Here is a 19,602-nt window from a genome sequence, read left to right as displayed (position 1 = left end):
TGTAGTTTTCAGATTTGATGTATTAACAAATCTTTTTGATTTCCAAAAGATCAATTCTATTAATATACAAAGACAAAACCAAAGCATTGTATTTATTTTAAGGAGGTCCCATCAGTAATGATTCTTAGTAATTTAATGGATTTTTAGACTTCAGTCAAGTCAAGCGGTAGCTCTCAAATGAATCTTTGCTGCTGACATTAATTTACAGGAGTCAACAGGACAAAACTTCACGACATGATAGCTGATCTGGGCGATGATGAGATACCCCACATCCCTTCAGGAATCATTAATCAATCTAGGTCACCCTCTTCTAGAATGACTGATCATGAAGGTGCAAGAGCAGAGGAAGGTACAAAAAATTCAGCTACTTACTATATTTCAGGACATTTCTTTTAGAAAGCACACACTGTAATTTACTGTCCCCTCTATAAAGCTTTATGCAATTGCCACATCATTATTTTATTTGCAATTCTTCCCAAGTGATTTTATGAGAATGGCTTGAGTTTCTGCGGCTTATTGTCACACCATTATTTCATAAGTATTTTTAGGCAATTTCATGTACAGCGGTATATTCTGAAACTATTCACTATTAAATCCCTGTTTGCAGACCATCCATACCACCCCACCACCTCACTAGCAAACCTTTTACAAATAGGGTGTTATTGATTGAGGGGGAAAAAAGGTGAGTATTAATGCTTGATACACGGTTTGCATTTTAAAGTGAAAAAATATTAAGGTAGATATTTAATTTATGAGACTCTGTCGCTTTTCCTCAAGTTTAATGTTAAATGTTCTCTTTTTTAAAATTCTCTTAGTCTATATACCCAAGTGTATAGAGACATTATTTATTGCTTTACAAAGTATTAGTTTCAGTTTCAGGATTCTTGTGTTTCTGTTTTCAGTTATCAGTGTAGCTTGAGCTTTATTCATTAAGAGTAGTAGTATGAATATCTCTACCATCATACATGCTTATTGTGATTCCTGCTTAACTTTTAAACTTGAATAATAGAGTGTTAATTTTGATCTTTGGGAACTTCTATTCCTGAATACTATGTGGCTTTTTAAGTTTTTTATCTGTACTATATGGTGCAAAGCTGCAAGCAAACAAGTCTTTGAATTCCTTCTAGGTCTGTCTTTAGTCAACAAGGCCAAATACTTCAGTATCATAAAATGCAATTTTGCTCAATTATTTATTCAGTTGTGTTTTAAAAGCTAAGTTTTCAAGCAACTTTAGGCTTTCCTGCTGGGACACACCAGCCTGTGCTGTTGAATGTTACCAAGACACAGTGTTCTTGTGACTGTATGTAAGGTTTATACTGCACTCTGAGGCGTTACAGTTGCAAGGTTGATAATTTTGTTTTGGTATAGGAAACAAAGTCTTATTAAGCTCACTTTTTTTTTCTTTTTTTTTTTTTGAGGGTAGGAGAGGATTTAGGGAGGATAGTAAACTATGGGTGTGATAGGCTGAGAATATATCTTATATACCTTCAAAGGTCTGTGGTTTTGTCTGTGGGTGCGGGATTTTTTTTTTTCATTCAAGTCCCTGCTTAAATATGATGAGAAATTTGTTATGCTGTAATTACACTTTTAGTTTTGGCCATGAGAAACTGGGGTTTCCATTTTACCATATTGCATGACTTTCAGAAATGGATCAACTTGTACCGTGATTCTCCCTCCAGTGTATTGTGCAGAGAACTATTTCCATGTGTTGTTTTTCTTTATTAATGTCTATACATCGTGGGGGTATCAAGCTATAGATTGACAAAAAAAATAACAGTAATGGCTAGTTGCTTAGGCATTAACTGCTGCTTCTGATGTACTGTGTATTAACGTACTGGAAAACAAGATTAAGATGTCCCTGTTGTGTAACAGACAACAACAGCATATATGAACATACATATTTGATTAGAGATTGAAGCAGTTTCAGACTGTAGAAATATTAATGCTTGATTTTGACTTAACTAATATGATGTCAAGAACTTGAGGGTAAGACGTGCTGGTTAGGATTGGCCAAGCAAATATTTAATCATTACATTTTTTTCACCTAGTTTCACCTACAAATGAACTTGTACAATCACTTACGTTTTCACTTTGTATTTATTGATTGCAAACTCTGTTAAATATGTGTTACGCTATGAGGATAATATTGTACTGTGTGAGTAAAAAATGCTTGGATTTTTTTAAAGATGGAAAGCATTCAATAATTCATTTACCTTTTCCATATGTCTATTGATGCATTGGTTTTGATAATGCGGAGTTCTGGGTCTTTTTTTAGTGGTTATAACGTCACACATCTTCTATTGTATTACTTTTCTGCCTTTTTATGAAAACAACTTGCAATCATTTTTTAAACTTTGAATATGTCTTATTTTAAAATAATAATAATAAAATGTGTGAATAAATTAAAATGCAGTTGTACCAACTTATACATGTTGGCAACTTTAGTATTGAGACATATGCTTCCAAATTTCAGATAGCATTTATTTTGAAGCTTTAAATAAAGGTATATTTGTCTGTGATACAAATAAAGCTCGATAAACTTGTAATATAGACCTTTAATGTCGTAGTGCCTCACATTTAGTATAAAGCATATGAAAGTTGATCTGCTAAGGCCAGATGACAAAAATTTCCTAAAGAAATTGTCAAATTCAGGGGCTTATTTAAATCTTGTGGACCTATCCTAAAGATGAAATAGGAGTCACAGCATCATAACAGAGATGGAAAATGTTATCAGAATTAAAATGAGTATATGTCCTCCTTTCCCCAGTGATTAGCAGCTCTGCTTTATGACTTGGGAGATTTGGCTTGTAGGTATTTGGGAGACTGGGACCTTGTCAAGAGAGTAGAGGCAAGACAGTTTTGGAAATTCCAAACAGAAGTACTGAAGTCTTTCTGGGAGACAAAAAAGGAGAGGAAAAAAAACCCCAAACCAAAAAACACACAACACCAACCACAAACCAAATAATGATGATAACAACAGGGGGAAACAAACAACAACCCAACAAAAACCCCAAAACACTGCTAAAAAAAACCTTGTTTCTTTTTGTAGCCTTTATTCTTATTTTTTTCCAATCACACTTTTTTTGTCAGAAAAGAACTAGAAAAACTTGGTCCCTGAAGTAACTGACGGGCTCATTGTTAATCATTTGAGGATTTCACAAAGTTTGACCAGATGAAGTTTGTGATGGTATTTTATTTCTTGCTTCATATAAAGTATTGTTAGTATCTCCTTTTAGGCTCAGCTCAGATGCATTCACTAAGAAATCAATCCTTAGAAATTCTGATCTCCTCTAATAAGCATGGATGGGGTATCCCCTCCTTCACCTACTTCCCCACCTCCCCAAATAAAAACCCAATAATGAAGGAAGTAGGTAGGAACATGGAAAATAATTAGATGTTTTCTAGGAATATGGCCTTTTCTGATATATGAGTGCTTTGGAATAGACTGTCAAATTGAGGGTTTTAGTATAATACTAATGGAAGTGAAAAGCTTATTTATATAAGGGCATGGTAAGCTATTTTGGGCTGTTAAATTTATGTATTCTGAGTCAAGACCTTTGTATGGATTGTGAATGTTTTAAAATGTGGCAACTGTGCGTAGTTAGGATAATGTTGTTTGTTTTTATGCAATTGCAGGAACACAGTTTTTATTCTTATATAAATTATATTCTTAGATTCTCACATACAGTTGTGTTGCTGTGCTAATAAGTTAATATTTTTTTTAGTAGTACAGAAGTTCTCAAGCATTAGAACTTATATTTTCTTGAGAAGTGATTTTTTTTAAATTTTTTTTTTTTTTAAAATCTAGCTGGGCTGGCTCCTCTTTGCATAGCCATAGTAGTGATGCCAGGCTAATTTTACACCTGCTCTTAAGTTACTTTTCTTCAGATGGAGTGGATTATCGCTTAGGTTACTGTTCAGATAGTGGTGATACAGAATAATGAAGATGCATGTTCAAAATAGGAATGTGTTGATTATTCTCTCGTTTAGAACTGATTTTATAAGACAAAAACCAGGATATAGATGTGTTTTTCAGATCTAGGTATTTTATTTTCTCTGAGTTTCAAGGTTTTTCTGAGAGGATTAGGAACAAGGGGTGGCATTAAAGTGAGACCGTAACTCTCTATTCCAAACTTGTGAAATCCAAAAGTCAAGTAGGTTTAATTTTTAAGGATGTCAGATATGATTTAACATGTTTTGTGGATATTTGCGCTTAGCTAAAGTATTCACGTAGCTAAAGTTTAAGTACTCTACATAACGCATGTCACAGTTTTTGCATGGAAAGAAATACTGATAAATAACAGCAGCTTCTAAAATATGCTGAAATATTACAGTGTTTCAGCCTTTAATCATATTCCTTATGGCTAAATTGATATTTGTGGGTAGAAGGACATTTACAGAATTGAAGAATTTAAAGAATATGGGTGCAGGTTTGAAACTGTATTCAGATGTGAATTCAGAATGAGTGGTTACATATAACTTGTGTTAATTCCAAATTATAATTCACAGAAATGTGAAATTTTAATTTGGGGAGGCATAGCTAGCTAAGATAAATACCAGTTGGGTGTATGTTAAACTAGAATCCAAAATCATGCTGAGAAAGTAAGAGGGACGTAATGAATAACAGATGTTTTCGTGTTTTAATCATCTGTAAAATCAAAGTAGAAGTGACGTTTTGCAGGAGAAACATCTTTAGCCTGAGAAATAAAAAATACTTACTCATTCAAGTAGATATATTGGACTAATATAAAGCACAGAGACTTACTTGCAAATAGATAGAAGGCAGATAGCATGGTGTAGTGAATGAAATATTTAGCTGGGATGTTGGAGAGCTGGGACATGTATTTGATATTGCATTGTGAAGTAATGTCAGTCAAGTTGCTTAGCAGTCGTATTGAATACCTCTGTAAAGTAAGCTGAAATCAAATGAAAAAGCAAGATAGAAGAATTGTGTATTTAATGTGTGTGTGTTTACACATGTGTGCGTGTCATCTTGTTCTCTTTTGTTTTTAATTGGGGTGGTATGTAGTAAATACAAGTTCAGTTTTAAACTATGCTTTGCTTTTAAGTGATGAATAATGCAGTTCTTCATCAGTTTGAATTATTACATTGAGACTTAAAGAAACTGTTTTGTTCTTCATAGCTGAGCCAATAACGTTTCCACCTGGAGGAGGCAAGTCATTTATTATGGGTTCTGATGATGTGTTGTTAAGTGTACTGGGCCTTGGAGACCTTGCAGACTTGACAGTAACAAATGATGCAGACTATAGTTATGATGTAAGTGCAACTTTATTTTAAAATTATTTATACAGTTTAATTTAATCAATAGTAGTTGGATCCCCCACCCTGAACATTACGGATGCAACGAACAGAGGTTTCACTAGCAAAAACTATGACTTGGAAGGAGGAGGGAGCACCTTCAGAATGGGCTAATTAATTTGGGTAATCAAAATTAAGTGACATGACTTGTTTGTTTCCTACTTAGATAATTCAGATTTTGCCACTGGGGGAATGTGTTATGACATAAAATACAGATTGATGTCTTAACTTGAATTTGTTTGAACAAAAATGGCAATTATACACTGATACGGAGTGTCACAGGAGGGTGGTGTTGTGCTGGTGTAGGACCAGCTGTGAAATGCTGTGCGTCCTCATTTATCAGAGCATCTAAATTTGGAAATCTCCAATCAATCACATCATTACCAAGAAAAAAACACCCATCAAAACCTTAAAAGATTTTTCCTACAGTTATTATTGCTTTCCAATTCCTCTGTTTGCTGTAGGTGAGGAGTTGTTTGAGATAGGGAGATAAACGTCTGCTTACTATGCCCTAAGGATTCTTTTGACTGCAGGGACGAGGAAGAGCTTCCTTCCTTAGTGTCTTTTTTTGTTCGGTTGTTTTGGTTTTAATTTTGTTGTTGGGTTCTGGGGCCTTTTTTGTTTGTTTGTTTAGCTCGGATATAGTTTCTTTCAGTCTGCTTTGCTGATGGTTTACAAGGCAGAATGAATAGGTTGCTTGCCTGTGTTCCCATACAGACCAAGAAAACAAAACGAAGAAGCAAGGGATTTTCATTAGGTTAGCTTGAGCCAGTATTATGAAGCAGGCATTTCCAATCCTGATTGTTCCTCTAACCTGTTTAGAAATTTCTTGTGGTATATGATTTGTCTGGTTTTTATTTGCTATTTGTTTAATAGCAAATTAATTTGCTATTTTGTGGTAAAGGTGTGTTAGGACATGTGAAGGATTTTGTGTCTCCTGACCTAGACAGGTTTTTTTGGGTGTTGGTGGGTGGTTTCAGGCAGGGAGTGAGGGGGAACTACAACTCTTGTTATAGGTAGACCCTACTGTTCTAATCATCTATTCTGTGGCTGTTTGACAGGGGACTGGGATGAAGGATTGGTCACTTGGTCCTGTTTAGTTAAGTCCAACTAAGTTTAGGTCAAAAGGGAGAAGGAGCTAGTGAAGCTGTATGGTTCCGTAGTCTGTCATCTTGCAACTTTATCTTTTGTCATTTACAGGAGAACATTAGGACTCAATGGGGCAGTGTGTCCATGCCTTCTGTTCTGAGAGGCTTTTGAGATGTCACAGCTTAAAAAATTTGTCACGTTTTACTTCTTTGCTATTACACTTTTGGCATATTTTGGATTTGCTGATTACAAAGGCTATAAATGTGAGATACTTTTTCGGAGTCCATGACTCTTTTTCTGATGTGTTTTGTTTTTTTTTTTTTAAGATACACTTTAGCTTTTTTTTCTTCGAGGTTGAAAGGTTCTGTTTTTGAAAAGACATGTCAGCTGTTCTCTTACAGTAAGGATGTCAAGATTCATTGGGAACACAGATGCGGCAGAAGAACTAAACAAAAAAAAATGGGGTTTATATTACTAGATTTCTAGTAAGGTGTATGTGGTGTCCTCTAAAAGAACCAAGATGTTCAAGTCAGTTTTATAAAAGGATTTAAAGCTATAGTTAACATAGGAAATGTGCCTTGTTTTTCTTCTGTAAATGCTGGACTTTGCATTTTAGCAGATTCTTCTGAACTGCCGAGTATGAAATTGCCAATGCAACAGTCATTGTAACAAAAAAGATTTTAATGACTACTTTTACTTTTTTTATTAATTTAAATAAGAACCACTGTATTCAGTCCTGGTTTTTGTTGAATGAGTCTTCATCACAACTGTAAGCAATCAGTGTGGTGTTGATTCACTCACACCCAAAGAATCAAGGTCCTCTGTCTAATATGGGACATAACAAGTGCTAACGTGAACCACTGCTATTTAAAATGTCTGGCTTTAATTTCTCTAAGCCCCAGATCACCACAAGTGCATGAGGCAACATGAGTTAGCTAGGTGGATGAATATATTACATGAGGGTTAAAAATATCAAGGGAGTCTGCTAGAAAAATACCTCTCTTTCTTTTATTTCCTTCTTTATCCACTTTAGATTCAAGGAGGTGAATAATTAAGGAGTTTGGGCTGAAATCTATCAAGATCAATGCAGAACAAATTTGTTTCTTGATCAAAATTTGGTATAGTTTGCACTTAGGCCAGAAAATGACATTGATATAAGGAAAGGCAGGTGTCTGCACATCTGTAACTCAAAACAGTGAATTCTATTGTCTGAGCCTTTCTATTTATTTTGGTTATAATCAAATTTAGTTTGAGCAAGTAGTGGTAATTTAGCTTAAGATACGGATTTAGTCCAAGAATACTTAATAGATATATGTTATGTTGCGATCTGATTTTTATTTTCAGTCCTGCCAGATAATAAGGTACTAAGATTTTTATTAGCTATGGGAGATTTTAATCTCTTAATAGCATCACTGAAAGTACCTTGGGATACTGAGAGATTCTGGCCTACAGCTTAGAAATGTGCTTTAACAATTACGTGATGAATAGGTAGTGTGTAAGGCAGTGGATAGGATTAGTTCCCATTCATTCTTTGTTTGCTAATTTTGGTCATCTAACTGAAGTCAGCTTCCTCAACCTTCTTTATAATTACTTGAGAGGAAGAGAAAATTACTGGCATGTGTATTTCTACTTATGGAGTGGGATGTAGTCTTTTAAGGGTCTACTCCGCATAATAGAAATTGTATTCAGAGCTCCAAATTCGTCTCTTAGAGTCCCTAGAAGACTTTGAGGTTTTATAGTAACTTTCCTCAGTTACCTGTAATTAATATTAAGCAGATGTAATTTTGGGGTTTTTATCTTAACAGTTTATAGGTTAAGAATATGGATGTTCACAATATATAAATGTAAAGTTTATGTATATAGTTTCATGTAACTAAGTTATTGTCTCACAAATAAATTTAAAACTCATTAAAGACTTCAGAAAATCTCTGTATGTAACGTTATGTTTAAAATAGTGACAAACTTGTATTGCAATATGGATTAGCTATTTCTGTGTACATACCTTCACGTGCAGAAGGATTGTGTTTCCTGTCAATCTCATTTAAGTCGCTCACTAGGGACCTGAAGCTCATTTTTAATGTGTTTAGGTGATAAATGAGCTTTTGACAGTTGTAATGTTTTCCTTGGTTGCAGAGAACATAAGCAATGCAACTTTTATGGAGGAAGAATTAGAGTATAATTGCACAAAAGCATTAAAATCAGTTTTTGAAAATCAAGGGTTCTTGTCTATGTATTCAGCATTGTTCTCCATTCCACTCTGGGACAAATGAAACTTACAACAGAAGAATTGCAGGCTATCTGGCATGCCAGAGGGGAGCTATAGATGCATATAGGCAGATCATAGATAAATGCAAACTTAAGAATGAACATGTATTAACTGAATTAAAAAAAGAGTGTGTTTTCCTAAAATACGGGGGGGTTATACGTATTTTTATACTGAAGATAAAGTTACTCCTTTCCTTTTCTTTTAAGTTGCCAGCTAATAAAGATGCCTTTCGAAAGACATGGAACCCTAAGTACACGCTGCGCAGTCATTTTGATGGAGTGCGGGCATTAGCTTTTCATCCTGTAGAGCCTGTGCTGGTTACAGCCTCTGAGGACCATACTCTAAAACTTTGGAATTTGCAGAAAACTGTTCCTGCCAAAAAGTAAGTATATGCGTTTTTATAAAGCATTAGTTGTGTTTTAAATGACTTTGCAATTGATTAAACTCTTAGCTGTTTTCACTCTTTTTCAGTAGAGATTTCATGTAGTGTAATAGCTCTTGCTTTCTCTTTCAGGAGTGCCTCTTTAGATGTAGAACCTATCTACACATTTAGGGCCCACATGTAAGTGTTTGATATGACTAATGCTTGATAAACGTATTGTCGTTATCTCGTGGATTCATAGAATGCTTCAGTTTAAAAGCCACAAATGTATTCTATTTTTACATCGTACAGACAAGGTCCGTTATACGTTGTAAAAACAGGTAAATCCTGAGTTCCTGTCATGAATTGCACAGTCCGTGATAAAATGAGAAGAACAGGAAGTGGCAAGTGTGGTTAGTTGCAATGGAAATGAGAGGTTGTAGAAGACTACAGTGAAATGACCTGAATGATGCCCAATTCTTGTACAGTTGATTTTATATATAATATGTGAAGAAGGTAGAATATATTAGTCTTGCCTAGTGTCTTCAGATAGAAGTCTGACAAGTTAAAAGTACAGATCAGGACCAAAAAAACCCCACCCTATTGAATGCAGATTCAGTGAGTGAAAGATCAGGGAATCAGGCAAGTGTCTAAGAGGGTTCTGAATGTTTTTAAGGGGCATCAACAAGAATAAGAGAAAAAATTTCATTGCCAGGAGGCCAAAGCAGTAGACAGGGCATGGGTATTAATTCATACACATGCCTTAGGGCTGGAGGAACTTGGAAATCAGTGAGATAATTGTTGTAGTCGAAAAGCTGATTAATACCTGAGTGAAGTTCTGGTACCTACAGTTAGTTCTCTTGCAGTATCAACCCAGGCCTCCTCCTTTCCCATCGCAAGTTTGGCTGCAGATCGTGGTTCATAATGAATATTTTAATTTCTGATTGCAGTCCAGCCCAGGATCTTGGGAAAGCAGATTGCACAAACTAGTCTGAAACAATGAAAGATCTTTGTTGTGACAGATGATGACAGTGCACTAACCTCAGATAAACAATTTAGTAAAAGTTGAGCTGGGACTTGTAAAACTCCTAGTAATTCTTCAGCTCCCTTTAAGTGCTTTATTACTGCCTGAGTTTCAGTTGCTAATCTTGAATGCTGATTCCGTTCAATAAGAAGGCAAGATAAAAATGTGAGACCTGTAGCCATTCACAGGAGTTTGAGATTACTTCACTTATATAACTAAAGATCCAGTATCCAACCCAGTAGCAGGTTAGCTTCACAAGAGCTTTTAGATAAGTATGGAAATGGAGAACACTTCCTGTGCTGGCCTCAACAAAAAACAAATGAACAAACAAAACATGCACACACACAAAAATCAGTAGTTTGTATTAGGAAATCTACACATATTGTCACCCTTCTCCTTCCGTTAAGCCACATAGTTGATAGAACATAATGTCTTTTTATTGCACTTACTAACTAAACTGTGAAACATTCTTCCCTAGGGCTGGGTGATTAATTTGTCCTTATGTTTAAATACAAATGTTCTTTGACTGATAGAGGGTCACTGACCAGTTGAATTCTCCTTGAGATTTCTTTCTCTGTCTAAATTCGGGCTATTGTTTGGGCTTCTGTTACTGAGTACCAAAAGGTAACGTTTGGGGAAGCTTTGATACAGAACTGATACAACCACTTCTTTCAGCACAGGTAGCTGTTAGATTGGCATAGATGCACTATAAAAACTCACCATTTTTAGGTATAGTTACTGTTGCTTCTGAAAAATAAAATGGTGGTCTTTGAATTGCCTGAATTTGGATAGTTTTAGTTAATGTTATGAATATTTTAATAGAGGTTGGTATCATTTGTTGAGACTTACAATTCTGTTAAGACTTTTTTTTTTAACTACTAAATCCAATCCAATTTTCTTCTTCCTAAAGTACATAGCCAAATTTTCACTTCTGTCTGCAAGCAGTATCAATAAACTTTTCTGTCTCCCAATAGTGGACCTGTATTGTCATTGGCAATTAGTTCCAATGGAGAACAGTGTTTCAGTGGTGGTATTGATGCAACCATCCAGTGGTGGAACATGCCTAGCCCTAACGTGGATCCATATGATACCTATGGTGAGTACCTTTTAAAAGTTAAACAACTCATGACCGTTATCTTCAAAATTCATTTTTTGCGTGTTGCTAAACTGTTTTCTGGAGCTTTTGTGACATATAGCTGTTGTTTATCAATAACATTGTGTGTTTTCAACTCTTTGCATGTGGTAAACCTTACTTATTCTCACTTGCATTGGTGACATACTTTGCCAGTCTTCCTGTTACAGTTCCATACAATTTCTGAGGTTTAAACAGTAAATAAAAAATTAATCTTAACTCTTATTTTTGAAAAGCATGATTACTTTGAACCAAAATACCAAATTTTAAAATTATTATTTCTTCTGATAGAATTTGAGTACAGTTAACCCTAGTTTTCTGAGAATTTCCTATATCCCATGTTTCTGATTTGCATCTCACTTCCCATAAGTGATGTCTCTAAAATTAAAGAGCTGATAACTGCTTGGAAAACTGTGCATCACTCTCCTGCAATTGCTGATGTGATCGGCATTTTGTGTTTAGTGTAATTCTAAGGGTGCAGTTCCATGGGTGACTGAAGTTTGAACAGGACAGAGTCAAGATGTCTTCCTTTCTCCCTTGTGTCAGTATAATGAGTGAGCTAATACAAAACTCAAGCTGCATAATTTGTGGCAGTGAGATGGGAAGGGGTGGGAAGCAGTGCTGTCTTGCACTGATTTAGGAAGACTGCTACACCTTAAAACCAATATATAGCTCAAATTGCACACCTCTGCTAAAATTTTGTTCAGTGTAGTCAAATCACTAAAAATGGTGTGCTATGTTCATGCAGATAGGATTGTTGGTATAATTTTCATGGGCCTCAGACAGAACTGTGTCTACTCAAGTGACAATGTTATTTTTAAAAGAGAGAGCTCCAATAGGATGTTTTTTCTCCCTAAAGCTTGTTAGTAGGATTTTGGGTTGCAAGACCAACTTGTTTTTAATTTCCTGCAGAACTAAATTGTAGTGATTTATCTGTCTTTGTTCTTTTCCATTTATCTTTTCTTCTCTACTCAAAGCTGGGTAGAGAATAGATTAAAAACCCCTCTATAAAAGAGAAGTATAAAGTATCAGGGAAAAGAAAATAAGAGTGTGTGTGCCTGTTGCACAACAGAAATAATCTTGGCTTAATTATTAGGGTGATTTGAAGTTTTAGGTCATGTGCCTGCGTCAGCAGAGCATGCTGAGTAAAACCAGCATTAGGCATCAGTGTTTAAGTGGAAAGCTGATATTTTAGGTATTTTTGCACCTTGTACAGTGAAGGGCTGTGACCAAGCATCTTTAAGACAGTGAATTTGGAGGGAAGAAGCAAGTGCCTCAGAGAGGAGGTGGTAGCAAATGTGTATCATTCTGGGTTTGGTTAGTTGGATTAGTTTGATGGGGAGGGTTGTTTGTTTTTCTTTTTTTGGGGGGGCGGGGGAGGTGGGAGCGTTTTGGTGGCTTTTTTGAGAAAGCTGGCAGTGATTGTGCAAAATGACCTGTGTAATATTCTAACAGTTGCTTATTGCAGAAGGGCTGTGTGGTGGTGGTGGTGGGGGTGTATATGACTGTTTTATGTGCAATTTAATTTATATTGATATACAAATATTTCTTCACTAAAAAGGTTTAATTTATTAATTTCTGTATTTTTTTTTCCAGAGCCAAACGTTCTAGCTGGCACATTAATCGGTCACACAGATGCAGTCTGGGGTCTTGCTTACAGCGGTGTAAAGAATCACTTACTATCTTGTTCAGCAGATGGCACTATTAGATTATGGAACCCCCCAGAAAAAATGCCCTGTATTTGCACTTACAATGGAGAGAAAGGTAAGTTTGTGCAGTGCTTTTGAAAATCTGTTATGACGCAGCTGGTGATGATTCCAGGCTCATTATTTCCATTAAAAACTACGTAACAGGACTAAAGGGAAAAGATCTTTTAATAAAGAGATCATGGTGCTGTAACTTCACTCTAAAGAAAGAAGTGAAGTTCTTCTTTAAAGTATGAATATAAAACAAACTAAATGTTTAAACTGTCAAGAATTTTAAGTTTTTCATTCTAAGACATTTTTTCTCTTTCTAGAGCATGGAATACCTACATCAGTTGACTTTATAGGTTGTGACCCTGCTCATATGGTGGCATCTTTTAACACTGGCAGCACAGTCATCTATGACTTAGAAACATCCCAGTCAGTGGTAATGCTTTCATCACAAGTAGAATCTGGCAAGTAAAGCTCTTGTGTGTTAAATATCCATCTTGGTTGAGGTAACTTTATCCAAGTTTTATTATATGGTGAATTAAATGAAAAAGTTTTACTCCTGTCCTGAATCAAGCAATTTGAAAGTTGGTTAGATGCTTAAAGATACATGGAACAGACATGATGGAAAAAATTGTGGATTAGCAGGATTTGAAAGTGGTTAGAGATAGTGAAAGTTGACAGGGTTTTATTCTCTAAGCTAAGATTTCTCAAGCTTCAGTTTTCTGAATTGCATTTTAAAACACAGTTTTAATTATATAGCCTTGAAATGGAGGATATTAAGATAAGTAAATATGTGAATTAAGCAGAACATTAGTTCAGTGTTGGATTCTGCACACATTAATTGTTTCTTTAAGTTGAAATCAGACTTGAATGTGTCTGACAATCTAATAGATTAGGTTGACTTCAATCTTTTTTAATGTCAAGGAGTAAGAGGTGTGTGCTAAACATATTATAGATGCCACAGTTTGTTTCTACTTGGCTAGTGCTGCCCTGCAGTACTTGCTTGGTTTGTTTGCTAGCTCTCTCAAGAATCTTTCATGTGTATAAACCACTTGTACAGCTTTTACCTTACAGTACATTGGCTACGATATATTTGTCTTAGCCCTGTCCTGTAAAGCAAAAAGCTATGATTTAGTAGAGATTTGTTGATGCTCTTCATAAAATCTTTTTTATATAATATTAGTTAATATAGTAAGCCAAAGTGTAATGCCAAAACATTCTCATTTAAACTTTAATCCTTTCCTTAAGGCAGGTGAATATTTTTTGTTAAATTTTATTTTCAGGTGTACAATCAAATAATCATATTAACAAGGTAGTAAGTCATCCCACACTTCCTGTAACCATTACAGCACATGAAGATAGACACATCAAATTTTTTGACAACAAAACGGGTAAGGATAAAGAGAATCTAACTTGTATGCATGAAGGTATTTAAAATAAATCTTGGATGGACATATGGAGAATCCATTTGTAGAAAACTTACTAGTGATGCAGCGTTACACAAGACAACTTTTGGTATTTGTAAGATTGAACCTTTTCAGTACCTATTCCATGAAATAGCAATATCCGTTGCAACTTAAGCAGTCAGAAAACAGAACAAGCAGAGATAGTGATAAGGGACAGAAAGGTTCTCGACATTAGCACTTTGCTAAGTTATAGAATATGACTGCTGTTTTCTTCCTGTGTTCATAATTTCCGTGCCTTCAACTCTAAGCATGTGTCAGTTAAGTTTTTCACCTCTCATTAATAAAGAACATTGTTTAAGACCTGTTATGTCAAGAAATAACTGTAAAGTCATTGTAGTAATGGAATCCTGTGTTACACTTAACTTGCTGGCTATGTACATAAAACAGAAGTGGATCTGAAAAAAAAAAAGCATAGGGAAAAACTGCAGTCTGTCATGACAAAAATGTTGGGGAATAATTCTAAGAATGAACATTATTTCCCATTTGTCAAATTATCGGTCAGTTTCTGCATGTTATCCTACCAAAGTTGGAAATAAAAAAGTCAACATAAGCTGACTTCAAGCACGTGTGCAAAACCCGTTTTAAGTTGGGTTGGTTTGGATGGGGGTGGAGGAAGGGGAGTGGTGTTCTTGGGTCTCGTTTTTAAAGGCAAAAAGCTATGACGCTTTTTTCCCCTTATCACCTGCCATGAATGTATGAATTTGGATTGTGGTCATTTAATTCATTACAATTATTGTCCTGAAATTAATATTTATTACTTTAAAGAAACAAAGATATAGAATATGGAGAAAAAACTTGTATGAATAAATAATTAGGTCAAAGACAGGAAACAGAAGGTAGAAGTAAAAAGTCATTTTGTGAAATAAAAAATTATCAGGTCCTGGAGGGATCAGCAATAGTTCAATACAACATGAATTGTCTGGACAGGTGACAGACAGTATCTTGACAGTTTACTGACATTCAGGGTATTAAAGATTAAGGCTGATGAGGAAGAACTGAAGATCTTAATAGACTTAAGAGCAGGCAAATTAAGTTCCATGTAGATAAATGTGAAACAATGCATGTAAGGAAAAACGAACTTTATATTATAAAGTAATAATCACTGGGCTGACTGTTATAACTCAAGGTAAAATCTCAAAGTTACAAGAAGAGGTTGGATGAAAATGTCAGTTCAGCACTTAGCGTTTAGAATAGCAAAATGAACATTATAAGGAAAGGAATAAATAACAAAAAGGACCATTGCTAATAGCTTTGCATAAATTTTTGGTGTATCCATATGTGTACTTTACATTTCTCCAGTCTCCCTTATCTCAAAAGGGATAGCCTCTCAATAGCCAAATTAAAACGCTTCCGAGAATGTTTAAGAAGATGATCAGAGCTTTTAGCAGCTTTTAGCTGCTTCAGGAACAATCTTAGAATCTCAGCCTATTTAGTTTCTTCAGGAAGACAGACAACTGGGCAAAGGCAATATACCTTCTTCATGTTGGTCATGGTCCTACAGAGATTTATTTGCTCTCTTTTCCAATACATGAACTAAGATTCACTTGATAACCCCCAGCAGGTCACAGGTTCAGAGCAGAAAGAGGTAGTGGTTCTTATGTGCATTTAAACATTCTGGAACTTATTTCAAAAAACATCATGAGATGCTAAAAGATGTCTGGAAATGGAGGTCACCAAAAAGGAATGCATTAGAAGTAGTTGAATGCAGAGATAACACCTCTGGTATGTGTCATAACTGAACAGTTGTTTATTAGAAGCTGGAGAGTATTCTGGGCAAGTGTCAATTAGAGTTGCCTTGTGTTTAGGTTATTGTGTGGTTTATCACCAACAGCCTTCTTCCTGGCAGTGGCAGAGTTAGACGGACCTTTGGTATGATTCAGCAAGTCACTTTTTACAAAGTTTTGTCAACACTTCTGTGCAACTGAGGCAGGTATTAGGACATTTAAGGGACTAAAAGTTTAGGTTCTCAGCCACTCATTTTAGGATTGGTCTTCATATCCATTGCTACAAGATGCCATATGGTTAAATAAACCTGCTTATAATGGGAATGCTTTTTTGAGAGTTGTGCCCCTTACACCCATATGCTTATACAAGAGTCTGCAGTTGAAACTTAATAATTTCTAATAAATTGTATAATTCTGATACTATTGAAATCTTAAGTAAGTGTGTTATTCTGTATTGCATTTAATGAGAGTTGTTATTTTTAAAAGAAACAATACTTAGGAGGAAATTCACTGTTTATTTTGCTTTCAGGTAAAATGATCCATTCTATGGTTGCTCACTTGGATGCTGTCACAAGCCTAGCTGTAGATCCTAATGGAATCTATTTAATGTCTGGAAGTAAGGGGTTTTTAATCTTCTGTATGCTCTTTAAATTTTGCATTTATGATACACCTAAGTGTCTGACAAATCTAACTTTGTCTTTTGTCTTTTTTTCCTCTTCCTAAACAGGCCATGATTGTTCCATTAGGTTATGGAATTTGGACAGCAAGACGTGTGTGCAAGAAATAACAGCTCATAGGAAAAAGCTGGATGAATCAATTTACGATGTAGCATTTCATCCATCAAAAGCATATATTGCCAGTGCAGGAGCTGATGCCCTTGCTAAAGTATTTGTGTGACATAGCAGAAGAAACCTGCGTCATAACAGCATGTCTGTTTGGACAAAAAAGAGGGAATGTGTCACTGCCATCAATGATAAGGTTACCAATAAGACACTACATCTGATCTGCCTGGGTGAAGGCTTTTATGTGGGGCAGGTTTAAGTTGGTGAAAAGTCACCACGTCTTGAACAATGTCAGGCTCATTCATTTAACTGTAATTACTGTATTTGTGGGGGTGGGGAGAAATATAAAAAACGAAAACCAGTATTTGTAGCCTTGACTGGATATGAACTGGGCGTATGTCTGTTCTTTAGATGTCTTTAAGCAAACGTGGAGTCTGATCTTACAAAAGACTTTTATTTTGGACTCTGTGTGCTGCCTTAGGGTTAGGAATGTGGTGCTCTTGTGGGGGGAAGTGAGCTCCAAGAGTAGCTTTCTTTTCATCTCTTAGTAATCTTCTGTTTATCAGTTGAATGCCACAGATTCCCCTTTTAAACTTTTATTTTGCTTTAAAGAAAAGGAAATTTAACTTAAAATATTTTAGCATTAGTTGCACAAAATGTTTGGATAAAATTCTAGTTTTTATAAGTCTTTTTATATATTTAGCCTGTCACAACAGTGCTCAAGATTGTATTGATAATGTTTTTCTGCATTATAGAACCCTAAAACACAGAGATCTCACTGACCCGCTGCCGTGTAACCACACTCTTCCCTTCTTTTGCCTAATACAGTTCAGCTAAGTCCTTGCATAAGGATGCTAATTCATCATCATCGCATAACTGTCTTCATAAAGGACTGTAAAATGTGTTCAGATGAAACACAGAGGGGCTAACACCCCTGAATGAACTCTTTAAAAAAAAAAAATTTAATCTGGGCATCCTATCACTATGTGATATTTTGTACATCTTACTGTATTTACGAGTTTATTTATCAAGGGTTACCCATCTTGCTAATGGCCTATTGTTATTTATTTCACTTTTTGTTGGTCTTTATATCCTTTTATGTAGTGTGTTAAAGGGCCCTGTATATCTGTTATGGCACTCTTTGAACAGTCTAAAATAGATGAGAAAATGGGACATTTGATAATTCTAAAGTTGCAAACCAAGAATTTTTTCCTCTGCTTAAGTACCTGGAATGGAGTGGATTCCAAAAAACAACCTTGTTTCAGAACTTTTGGAGTGAAAAGTATTTTTATTTGCATTTCAAATAGAGTACAAAAGTAGTTGATTCAAGATTCATAAATCTGCTGTGTTTTGACTAGTTATTCCCTGCTTTTATTTTATTTTCAGATGTGCTTCAGTTTATGGTGTAACTAAAGGTTTTGTTTGTTTAATGCATGATTAATACAATAAAGTATTTTTTCTAGTCTTCCACAAAACTTTTCTGATCAGTTCGAGTTTTGATGAGTTTTGTAAGGTTTCTGTTTTACAAACTATGAATCAGCAAATTTTTAAGATTGTACCACATAGCAAAAGTACAGCTGTTGAAAAAAAATGTATATAAAATGCATATAATAAATATTAAATGGTGTACCTGTATGTTACTGTTGGCTACATTATTTTGTGTTGCACATTTTGAAAGTGTCATTCTACAAATTACTAAATTAGTTCTAAATTTTGGCAAAATGACCATTTGTTTATTATGCTTATAAGCTGCTTTGCTTTTGGAAAATTGTAATAGTTGTCTGGATGTCAACCAACTGTTCAGTTTCAAGCAGCAGTACCCACATATAAGAACATGTGTCCACAATAATTTTAAAGATTTTTACAAGAACAAATTGAAAATTGCTAGTGTATTCTTAGAGCCTTTATAAGATGATAATCAGACTGGATTTTACTCTCTCTCTGTATGAAGTGATTCTCAAATGATTTAGGGGCCAGAAAGATACTCTTTATTTCAAACTGGCACTGAATCATGGCAGTTTTTGAATGCTTAAAATTTGCCCATATATGAAATGTTGCCTATTAACCTTTGTCTGTTTCTTTACAAGTCCTCCAGTAAAGGTGATGCACAAAAGGGCAGTCGTTTTGCAAACTGCTAAGCTGCAGGTCAACATTTAGCTACTATCATGAGTCACTTCCAGGAAGGTGTATCAGCAGAGACCAACTACCACATTATGAATCTTACGTTTTCATGTGAAAGTATTATGTTTAGGTATAAATTACCTTAACCTGGAACATGTTCCTATAAGTGGTTGTAACTGTGTTGTTCCATGTAAGTTTCCAGTTTTGCAGTGAGAATGTATCTCATGCCATCTCATGTCAAGCAAATTAGATTTAAAAAAAAAAAAAAGGGAAAAAAGGTGCTCATGGTAGGCGGAATAGTGCAGTTATATTCTGAAATTAATTTTGTTTTAGTAATAATACGTTGTTTGAAATGTTACAGTAAATTATAATTGTATAGAGATTGGAAGAATTTTGTCCTTTATCACAACGATTGAGGTGAGGCCTTTCAGTAACTGCTTGTAGGACACTAAGACTTTACTTTTGAAAGTAACATTCAGCTTATTTGCACTTTTTGTTCCTTCCAGTCTAAAGCATTCAACTAATCAACAGACGAGAGTATTTGAATTTTATTGGAAGTAATTTCATAATCGCCTTTTCTGAAGCCAAACATTGTTTCTGGCAGCTTTTCCAGACTGCTGCATT

General features: G+C 35.1%; 1 protein-coding gene across 1 annotated transcript; it reads left to right on the top strand.

The window, feature by feature from the left end:
• Nucleotides 1-214: 214 nt before the first annotated feature.
• Nucleotides 215-18,884, top strand: STRN3 (striatin, calmodulin binding protein 3). The gene is made up of 10 exons (XM_010160794.1): nucleotides 215-349; nucleotides 5,144-5,277; nucleotides 8,881-9,056; nucleotides 9,189-9,236; nucleotides 11,034-11,155; nucleotides 12,788-12,955; nucleotides 13,209-13,349; nucleotides 14,169-14,276; nucleotides 16,605-16,691; nucleotides 16,803-18,884. The coding sequence occupies exons 1-10, from the start codon at nucleotides 235-237 to the stop codon at nucleotides 16,970-16,972; spliced, it is 1,269 nt and encodes a 422-aa protein (XP_010159096.1). The 5' UTR covers nucleotides 215-234; the 3' UTR covers nucleotides 16,973-18,884.
• Nucleotides 18,885-19,602: the final 718 nt, after the last annotated feature.

Source organism: Eurypyga helias, unplaced genomic scaffold (assembly GCF_000690775.1).
Source record: "Eurypyga helias isolate BGI_N326 unplaced genomic scaffold, ASM69077v1 scaffold26281, whole genome shotgun sequence".
Taxonomy (NCBI): domain Eukaryota; kingdom Metazoa; phylum Chordata; class Aves; order Eurypygiformes; family Eurypygidae; genus Eurypyga; species Eurypyga helias.
This window is presented reverse-complemented; position numbering and strand designations above follow the sequence as displayed.

Bases quoted from the DNA above. Each gene is read 5' to 3' on its own strand.
- STRN3 (XM_010160794.1), top strand. From the start codon at position 235: ATGATAGCTGATCTGGGCGATGATGAGATACCCCACATCCCTTCAGGA. The intron at 9,057-9,188 runs GTAAGTATATGC...TTTCTCTTTCAG, and splicing joins AAAACTGTTCCTGCCAAAAA to GAGTGCCTCTTTAGATGTAG. The intron at 14,277-16,604 runs GTAAGGATAAAG...TTTTGCTTTCAG, and splicing joins ATTTTTTGACAACAAAACGG to GTAAAATGATCCATTCTATG.